Source organism: Guillardia theta (assembly GCF_000315625.1).
Source record: "Guillardia theta CCMP2712 unplaced genomic scaffold GUITHscaffold_51, whole genome shotgun sequence".
Taxonomy (NCBI): domain Eukaryota; class Cryptophyceae; order Pyrenomonadales; family Geminigeraceae; genus Guillardia; species Guillardia theta.
This window is the reverse complement of record NW_005434623.1, coordinates 172,642-182,089: the sequence shown is the minus strand read 5'-3', so window position 1 is coordinate 182,089 and position 9,448 is coordinate 172,642. Positions and strand designations below refer to the sequence as shown.

General features: G+C 54.7%; 3 protein-coding genes across 3 annotated transcripts; 2 read left to right on the top strand and 1 right to left on the bottom strand.

Moving 5' to 3' along the window:
• Positions 1-2,440: 2,440 nt before the first annotated feature.
• On the top strand, positions 2,441-3,976 carry GUITHDRAFT_73765 (hypothetical protein; the record flags this gene model as incomplete). Its single annotated transcript, XM_005829557.1, has 1 exon — positions 2,441-3,976. A coding segment is annotated over one exon (1,536 nt), but the record flags the coding sequence as incomplete, so codon positions are not given.
• A 550-nt stretch (positions 3,977-4,526) lies between these two features.
• GUITHDRAFT_153496 (hypothetical protein) lies at positions 4,527-4,700 on the top strand (the record flags this gene model as incomplete). Its single annotated transcript, XM_005829556.1, has 1 exon — positions 4,527-4,700. A coding segment is annotated over one exon (174 nt), but the record flags the coding sequence as incomplete, so codon positions are not given.
• Positions 4,701-5,101: 401 nt separating this feature from the next.
• Positions 5,102-9,307, bottom strand: GUITHDRAFT_141051 (hypothetical protein; the record flags this gene model as incomplete). Its single annotated transcript, XM_005829555.1, has 14 exons — positions 5,102-5,176; positions 5,306-5,417; positions 5,690-5,777; positions 5,933-5,970; positions 6,112-6,170; positions 6,216-6,296; positions 6,343-6,381; positions 6,749-6,829; positions 7,149-7,201; positions 7,253-7,316; positions 7,357-7,428; positions 7,666-7,708; positions 7,851-7,994; positions 8,058-9,307. 14 exons carry the CDS (start codon positions 9,305-9,307, stop codon positions 5,102-5,104), a joined length of 2,199 nt encoding a protein of 732 aa, XP_005829612.1.
• Between the last annotated feature and the right edge of the window lie 141 nt (positions 9,308-9,448).

Sequence of the window (9,448 nt, the reverse complement as noted above, 5' to 3'; positions counted from 1 at the left end):
CCTCCTCCTCCTCCTCCTCCTCCTCCCTCCTCCTCCTCCTCCTCCTCCTCCTCCTCCTCCTCCTCCTCCTCCTCCTCCTCCTCCTCCTCCCTCCTCCTCCTCCCCTCCCCAATCTCCTTCCTTGCAGATGCGGCAAGATCTGGCAGCAAATCGCCTCAAGGGCGTGCAACTCGTCAGTGAAAGACTTCGACTATATCCTGACAAACTTGTCAAACCTTATCTTCTCCCTCATCATGATCGTCCTCCTCTCCTCCTTCGAAGAAGCAACCGAGACGTCACTCAGCGGGCTCGTGACGTCTCTGCTTGTCCTCCTCTACTACCTCGTCGGGTGGAGGATGAAGCTAAACCAGGTTTGTCGCTCCCCAGGGCGTCTGCCAGTCATGATGCTTGCCGCAGGTCTCGAGTGTCATGAAGGACATCAATGAGAACAGGTTGTCCAAGTTCGAGCTTGCGCTTGCGATCAGCAAGATGATCGACATGCTGACGGTCGAGGTGAAGTGACCTTCCTGACTGTCATCGCAAGGCGAATGATTGCTGTACCCTTGCAGGACGTTCAGTACAACTTTGTTCAGCACTTCTACACAGGGGAGGAGGTAGTGTTTGCCTGCTCTGCTTAGCTCTGCTGATGTCAAGCAATCTCTTCTTGCTCCTCTTCCTCCTCTTGCTCTTCTTCCTCCTCTTCCTTGTCCTCCTCCACCTTTTCCTGCTCCTCCTCCGCCTCCTCCTCCCTTCTGTTGCAATAGGTAAAACTCAGGCCGGACGTCGACCCTCTCCACGGGGAAGCCGAGGACGAATGGGAGTACAGTCTTCCTTCCATACCCAAGGTGAGGAGGAGGAGGAGGAGGAGAGGAGGAGGAGGAGGAGGAGGAGGAAACGTCTCGAACGAGGAGGATGACAAGGGAGGCAGAGCCTCCTGCAAGAGTTCGGGCCTGGAGGACCAAAAGGGCCGTCGGTATCGCAACGAGAAGACGAGAAGAAACGAGCGTGAAGGAGGATTGTTGAAGGAGTGTTCATTGAGAGATGCAAGAGGTTGAGAGGAGAGCTGTGGATCGCCGGCAGGCAAGACGATGAACAAGGATGAAGTCACAGGTTGGAAACAGGACGGACGAATCAGAGGAGGAGGTGGGGAGGAGCAGGGAGGACGGAGGGAGGAGCCTCGGCAAGGAGTGAATCAAGGCGTCGAAGCCCGGGCAAGATGGGGAGGAGCCTGAAGAAGACAACCATGAGGAGGAGGAGGAGGAGGAGCGGCGGAGGAGGAGGCGCACTAAGCAGCAGTACATATTGACCCCCGGTACTACCGTACACTCAACGTTACGGTTAAGTTTAAAACTGGTCTTACGAGCCTCGACTGATCATACCCCGGGCCCGCGGCGCCACGGCGATGATCTTTACTCTAAGTTAAGTTAAAGATCAGTACTCAGAGAGTCGAGGATTTACTCAAAGCTAAGTTAGTGCCTCGGAACGCCGACGGCAACCCCGGCCGCCGCAGAGTAAACGTTCAAAGTCTCGGCCCCAGGCGCTTTGATGGGGTCCGACCGTACTACTACTACTATTCCCCCGCTTGACGGTCCCCCCACTTCAAGGTCGATGATTATCCATGACCAGATTTTTCTCCCTTAGCGCGGACTCCTGAAAGGGCAGGCAGCCCGCCTCCCTCAAAGCACTAAGGGCTCAATTGCAGCAGCACAGCAGACAGACAATTGCTCTTCTTAATCATCTTCATTCAATTAGGCTCTGCCCCACGACATAAACCTGAGGCGCACTCATTATTGCAGTGGCCGGGGGGCCGTTGCAAAGGGGGCGGAGGAGGGCGGAACTTGACCGTTTCCTATTGCTCCTGCCAGTACTCGGTGACACCACTTGACTAAAGTTTTCAGTAGCAGGGATATTGACAATTGAGTGAAAGATTGTACCGCGGCCGTTGGGTGATCCCTGGACAGCCTTTTTTGGTGTTCAGTAAAACTTTCAGCTAATTTTAGTTTGGTACAAATTTTACCGTTACAGATATCGTTACGATATCAGGTGTTAATTTGTGGTTTAGAAACAGGGTGGGGTACATGGTGCAAGGCAGGGGAGAGGACCGGTGGTACTGTATGAAGTAAAGTAATGGGGGATACGGGTGACAAGTACAGGGGGTGGGGCACAACTGTATCTTGTCTTCAGTTATGGACCCCTCCAATTCCCCAAAGAAGTGGGGTAAAGGGGGGTGGGTGGTGGGCAAAGGTGCAAACTGCGAGCTGTGGAGGGGAATGTGACAGGGGGATATCAGGATCCGCCTGCTCTCCGAACCTGCTCCTCTCCCCTTCCTCCTGTTGATCGACATACCAAGATCTCCATGGCCACTTCCTTCGACGACCTCCAGCTGCAGATCGTTGAGGATGTGCTGGAAGTAGGGACCAACTTTGGATACGGAGAACCTGAGAGCTCTATGGTGAGCAAGATGCAGTTCCAGCCCGTCCAGCCCGACGGCTCTTTCTCCAGCCAAAAGGCAAGCGAATCCTTCAGCCGAACAGCCTCGCTGGCTCCCACTGTGCCCTTTCAGAACGACCGGGGGGAAGCAAGTCTGCTCGAGCAGATTGAGGCGTCTGTAATCGGATCATGTGCTCCTGTTCAGACCCCCTTCGGGACTCGCAAGCTCGTCTACGCGGACTACACAGCTTCCGGCCGTTCGCTCACGTTCATTGAGGACGCGATCCGGCATGAAGTGCTGCCCCACTACGCCAACACGCACACGACGGTGTCACACACGGGGAAGCAGACCTCCAAGTACCGCGAGGAAGCGAGGAGCATCATCTTCGAGAGCGTTCACGGCAAGGAAGGCAAAGACGTCGTGTTGTTCGCGGGGTCAGGATGCACAGCAGCCATCTACAAGATGGTTCAGCTGCTGAAGCAGAGCAAGGGGTGGAGGGAGAGCCTGGAGAGGAAGGAGCGGCCGCTGGTCATCATCGGACCGTACGAGCATCATTCCAACATCCTGCCATGGCGGGAGAGCGACGCGGATGTGGTGGAGGTGCAGCTGAAGGGGAAGGGAGGAGTCGACCTTGACGACCTGCGCCGGGTGCTGTTGAAGAACAGGGGGAGGAGGATGAAGATAGGATCATTCTCCGCCGCCTCCAACGTCACGGGAGTGCTGACGGATGTAGAAGAGATCGCTACAGTCCTCCACGAGCACGGAGCCCTCGCCTTCTTCGACTACGCGGCTGCTGGGCCCTACGTGGACATCGACATGAACCCCTCGAGGCCTCTGGCCTACAAGGACGCTGTCTTCATCTCTCCGCACAAGTTCGTGGGGGGGCCGTCGACTCCCGGGGTCCTCGTCTTCAACAAGAAGGCCGTATATGAGGACGCCAAGGCGCGAGGGTCTCCCTGCACGCCAGCGGGAGGGACCGTCCTGTTCGTGTCCAACTTCGAGCATCGGTACCTAGACTCGGTCGAGGAGAGGGAGGAGGGAGGCACGCCGGAGATCGTAGGAGCGATCCGGTGCGGTCTGGTGTTCCGACTGAAGATGGAGGTGGGAGTGAGAACGATCGAGGAGCGGGAGCGTCACTTCTGGAAGGAGGCAAAGGCAGCATGGGGGGCTAGCGGGAAGGTGTTCATCTTGGGGGACGAGAACCTGCCGCGGCTGAGCATCGTCTCGTTCGTGGTGGCGCACGGGAAGCGGCTGCTGCATCACAACTTCGTCGCTTGCCTGCTCAACGACCTCTTCGGCATCCAGAGCCGAGCAGGGTGCGCGTGCGCCGGCCCCTTTGGCCAGCGGCTCTTTGACATAAGCGTTTCGGCAGGGTTCGTGATCGAGACGGCTGCCCTGCAGGGGGACGAAGCGATCAAACCCGGGTTCGTGCGGCTCAACTTCAACTTCTTCCTCTCGGAAAAGACGGCCCGCTTCCTTGTTAATGCCGTTCTGTTCGTCGCCGAGCACGGCTGGAAGCTCCTACCTCTCTACCGGCTCGTTCCTAGGACGGGGGAGTGGCGGTACATCGGAAGGAGTCGGGGGAGCGAAGAGCAGCAGCGGTCCCTTCGCAACATCTCCTTCTTCTCCGACTGCGATAAACAGGACTCGCTCACTGCCCGTGCTGAGCTCACCCCAGCTGACATCGAGCTCTACTTCAAAGAGGCTCGAGAGCTTGTGGCGGAGACAGTGGAAGACGTCAGAGCCGGAAGGCTGCTGGGGAGTGGACTTGGGTTTGCGAGCCCAGAGGCAAGGGGGCAGCAGTGGTTTGCCTCCTCGCAGGACGCAGCCGAGGACCTGAGGAGGGGGGAAGTTCCAGAGCCGATGGACAAGATGGACTTGTACAGCAAGGAGGAGGGGGAGCGAGTAGCGAAGTATTATCTCAGCCATGGGCTCTGCCTCTACGAGGTGTGGGTAGCAATCACGAGGAGAAGGATGCAAGAGGAAAGCAAGACGGCAGGGCTGAGCATCGAAGGAGTGAAGGAGGAGGCGGCTCGTTCATGGCAGACGATGGAGGAGGAGCGGAGGAGGAGAGTTGTCCGGGAGGTTCACTCGTGTATCATCGCAGCGATGAAGCATGTTGCTCCTGCCCCCCCTGGTGAGCGGGGAGATCCAGTGTCGTGGAGGAGGAGGAGGGAAGAGAAGGAGGCGATTATATGCAGAGCTTCGGAAAGATTTCACGAGCAGGAGGGGAAGGGGGTCTTTCGAGCGACCAACAAGGGCTCCCACAGCAAGATCGGCTGCTTCTCGGGTCTGTTGATGAAGAAGTAGAGGAGGAGGGAAAGGGAACGGAGCGAGTGATGACAACACGACGAAGGACGATGCAAGTGCAAGAGCATTTAATGATTGTTCACAGCAACAGGCTGAAAGTTTGTACATTTCACAGCTAGAATACAAATTGGATTCATCTCCTTGCTCACTTACCTTTTGCCCTCCTGTGCACCTTCAAAACCTCATAAATTCAAGTGGTAGCAAAACCGTGTAGATATTATTCTCCATCGCCCGTCCTGCTATCTCATAAGATCCTATTCTCTTCATCCTCTCTCCTCCTCTCCTCTTCCTCTTCCTCCTCACTCCCCCTCTTTTCCTCCTCCTCCTCTCCTCCTCCTCCTCTCCTCTTCCTCCTCCTTCTCCTCAGCCCAGCCCCTTTCATCACCTGACAAAGTCGTTGGGGATGCGAATCCATTCTGGTGGATAAACTTCCCCCTCTCCGAATTGCTTTCCACCCTGCCATTAGAATAAGTCCGTCCCCTCCCCTCCCTCCTCTCCCTCCTCTCTCTCTTCCTTCCTCCTTTCTGCCCATCGCTTGCCTCCATTCCTGTTTCATTACTCTCTTCATCTCGCTCCCTCTCTCACCTCGTCGCCTCTGCCCCAAATCTGAGGACATACGACTTTCGACTTTCTCTTTCTTCTCCTCCTCCTCCTCCTCCTCCAAGGTGGAAGGCTATGTAGATATGCAGCCCAGACGCTGACGAACGAAGTTCGCAGTGAAAAGGAAAAAGGAGGGAGGTCAAAAACAACAAGGGGAGGTTGACAATGAGAAAATGTAGGTGGACGATCACGATGATGGTGACGATGACGACAACAACGAGAAGCAGGAACAGGAGGAGGAGGAGCAGGAGCAGGAGCAGGAGCAGGAGCAGGAGCAGGAGGAGAACGAGGTGGAGGAGGAGGAGCAGGAGGAGCAGGAGAAGCAGGAGAAGGATCAGGAGCACGAGGAGGAGCAGGAGGAGGATTCACCTGAACGTTGAGTTCGCAACGATGTGGTGATCGCACATCGACATCATGCGCAGCTCGAGGAAGTCGATTCCGAGCTCCACGAAGACGACTGGAGAAACAAGCGAGGGAGGGGAAGCGAGGGGGGATAGGGGAGGGCGAGAACAAAATCCAGCACAAGGATTGAGGGCAAAATCGAGAAGCAAGGAGTTGAGGTCAAGATCAGCTCAGTCAGACTTCCATGCTGAAGGTGTAAACATTCTTTACCGTTTTTGAGTCTTCGAAACAGAGCCGTCGATTTGCACCTGCCACATCCCATCAAGAGTGCACACAAAGACAACAAGTACATCTCATAATGGCAGAAGCGAACAAGATGAAGTTCTCATGATCGCAGGAATGAACAACAAGCACATCTCGTCCGCACAGATCGCCGACGCTCATCTCACCATGGGATGTCATCCGAGAAGACAAGAAACAGGACATCCTCGTCAAACTCCTCGAACGCCTACTCCTGCTTCACCCGGACATCTCTATCAACACCTCATCTCACCCTCTCGTAGTAGGAGAGGGACAGCAAGGTCCCTTTCTCTGACAGGAGGTCCCCGCGTCTGATATGGACTGAAACTACTTCCTGCCGCCTCCTCTTAGTCTGCCTCCTCCCTCGCTCCTCTCGTCACCCGATCAGCCTCTTCCCCGATCAGCCTCCTCAGGTGGTGCTGTGAGCAGGTCAGCAAGTATGCTCCTCCCACTAGCCTCGTGCTCTTTTCGCGTCTTTATCTCGTCCCCTTCCCAACCCCTCCCTCCCTCCTCTCTCTGTCCTCCCTCCCTCCCTCCCTCCCTCCCTCCCTCCCTCCCTCTGGCACTCACTCACTAACTCACTCACTCACTCTATCCCTCGTCTATCCCTCCTCCCTCCTCCCTGCTGCCCCACTCCCCTGTCCATTTCTCCCCGTTTCCTCCTCTACTTCCCTCCATTTCGTCTTTCACCATTCGCTTCTCACTGCTCCCCACCCTCTCTGTTCCATTCACTTTCAATACTCCCTCTCCCCTTCATTCCTCCTCCTTATAGTCCTCATGTCTTACCTGTGCAACTTGTTCGAGGTGAGGAGGGAGGGAGAAGGCATCGATCATCTTTGCACGTCGATGCCAGAAGTACTTGTAGGACTGCAATGAGGTGAAGTAAGAATCTATTTCTATTTCTACCCCCCCCCCTTCTAGTCTGCCGTATTGTTCTCGCAAACAAAGATCCAGAGTCCCCAGACCTCATCTCATCTCATCTCATCTCATCTCATCTCATCTCATCTCATCTCATCTCATCTCATCTCATCTCATCTCATCTCATCTCATCTCATCTCATCTCATCTCATCTCATCTCATCTCATCTCATCTCATCTCATCTCATCTCATCTCACCTGATCTCCTCTCCTCTCCTCTCCTCTTCTCTCCTCTCCTCTCATCTGACTCCTGCAAGATCACATCCAACCTGTCGCCATCCATGGATCATCAGATCAGTTCCTGAAGAGGCTGTCAAAGCATCTGACGAAACAATCTCAGAAACCAAACTTGAATGAAAAATGTACAAGATACCTTCTGTAAGATTGTGATGACAAATATGACACTTTCCCTCTTGTAGATACATCAAGTCGTTCACCTTCGAGCATGTCAATTAAGACAAACAACCACAAGTGTACCTCATGTGATGTAAGGTCAAGTCTATTTATCATGAGCGATGAGAACACTGAAGACATGAATGTCTTTGCACACTGTGAAGTACGTCGATTAAACTTGTCGAGATGTAAACAAGTGAATGTTCAAGAAGAGAAAGAAGATGCAAGAGAAAGAAGACACAAGTACGAAACATCAATCAAAGACAGTCAGGTCGACAGGCAGCCAGTTCTTGAGGAAGAGAAAGGCTGAGGGCAGGAGGAGGAGGAGGAGGAGAAAGAAGAAGGGTATGGAACTTCAATCTGCACAAGATTCCAGCTCTGTAGACTTGTCACCTGCTTGTGATCTTGCGGCAGAGGCAACCCTACCTCCCACCTCCTGCATAATCATCAGCCTCCTGCACGTGAAACGTCAACACAGCACGACTTGCCTCCCATGAAAACCGATCTCGTCAAGGTCCCATGCTAACGTCAGAGCGGCTGCGGTCTAGAAGGGAAGTCACTGGAAGCCAAGAGCACACGGGGTAGGTGCCTGGAAGAGGACGTTTCCCATAAGGCCGTAGAGCCTCGGGAAGACGTAGGAGGTAGCCCGTTGTTGGTTGTTGTCGTCAGGGAGGACAACACCAGTCGTATCAATCAAGTGAGGAGGAAAGTTAGAGCTGGAGCTGTAAGAAGAAGAAGTGAGAGATTATCACGGAACAGTCGCGAGCGAGTGAAAGAGAACAAACCTGCACGTCCAAGAAGTATCCTGAGCAGAGGTTGGCTGACCGGACAGAGCGCATAGGGTAGAAAATGTCTCACTGGCCCTGGAGAGGAAAGCCTCTATGACTTGCTGCTCCTGCCCTTGTTTTCCGATAGAGTGAACTTGAAAGCTAGAGGATACACGGTACAGGATGGAGGCAACAGTAGGGGGGTCCTCAGTGAAGACAACAATCCCTGCGTCCTCGCTCTGCTGCTGCAACTCGAGGAGGAATCGTTTCAGCTCCCTCCTCCTCGGCCTTCTCAGCACCAGCACGAGTCCAACTTGCTGTCCCTTTGTGACATTCAGGCTCATCCCATCATATCGCTGCGGTGACCTCCACTCTCTCCCTAGGCACTTGAGATCACCCGAACCGACCCCATCCTCTTCGGACACATCCTTCCACTCCTTGTGCGTCCAAAGATGCTGCAGACACTTTTCATCACCCTTGCCTTCCTCCTCTTCCCCTTCCCTTCCCCCTCTCTTCCCCATCCTCCTCCTCCTCCATTCAACCATTCGAGCCCCATCCTCGCGCAAGCATGCGTCATACCGCGGCGTGCTAGCAAAGAATCCCTTCCAGCACGAGTTCTGGTCCCAGGAGGAGAGGAAGCGAGGCTGGCAGCGGAAGGAGAGCTCTGCTACAGGTCCAATGCTGCTCGACCATTCGCTTCCCTTCACGAGCCGAGCAGCCAGGACGCGCGTACCCTTCCCCAGCATGTCTCTTCCTACCGGGATGCGAAACTCGCAGGGAGCGAGCGGGGGGTTGAGAGAGCAGAAGGAGGACAGAGGGACGGCAACCTCTGAGAAACCTGAGAGGAGGACGTTGATGTGCGTGTCCGGGGGCGTTGTGGAATCTATCCCGAAGATTTTGCCTGAGACCATCAAAGGATTGCTGCTGCTCGCGTCATGCACAGACCAGTGGAGGGGAGAGAGGAGGGCGACCCGGAGCAAGGGAGCAGAGTGAATCGCTCTCTGTCTTTTGTTGTGCTCTGAGATGTACGTCTGGGTACATGTGGCGATACTACTGTGTACCTCTTCAGAGCAAGAGGAGCAATCTATCTCTCCTCCGTGGTATCTTGACTCACAGCAAGCTTCATGGTAATGGTTCTCCAGGCAAAACTGTCTCGCTTCCTCTTCAATGTCCAGTGTCTCGAGCTCTGAAGTTTCGCAGCGAGCACAGAGAATGAAGGCTAGCAAGACAAACAAGGTCTGCCATTTTCCTTTCCTTGTCCGATGCATGTCAGGGTCCAGTCTCAGCATGGTCGCAAGCTAAGAAAGCAGCCTCCTCTCGTTCGAGTGCCTGGCAGTTGCAATCGCTCATCTTCTAGGTTTTCCTCTCCCTCTCCCTCTCCTCGTCTTGTCCTCTCCTCCCTGTCTCCA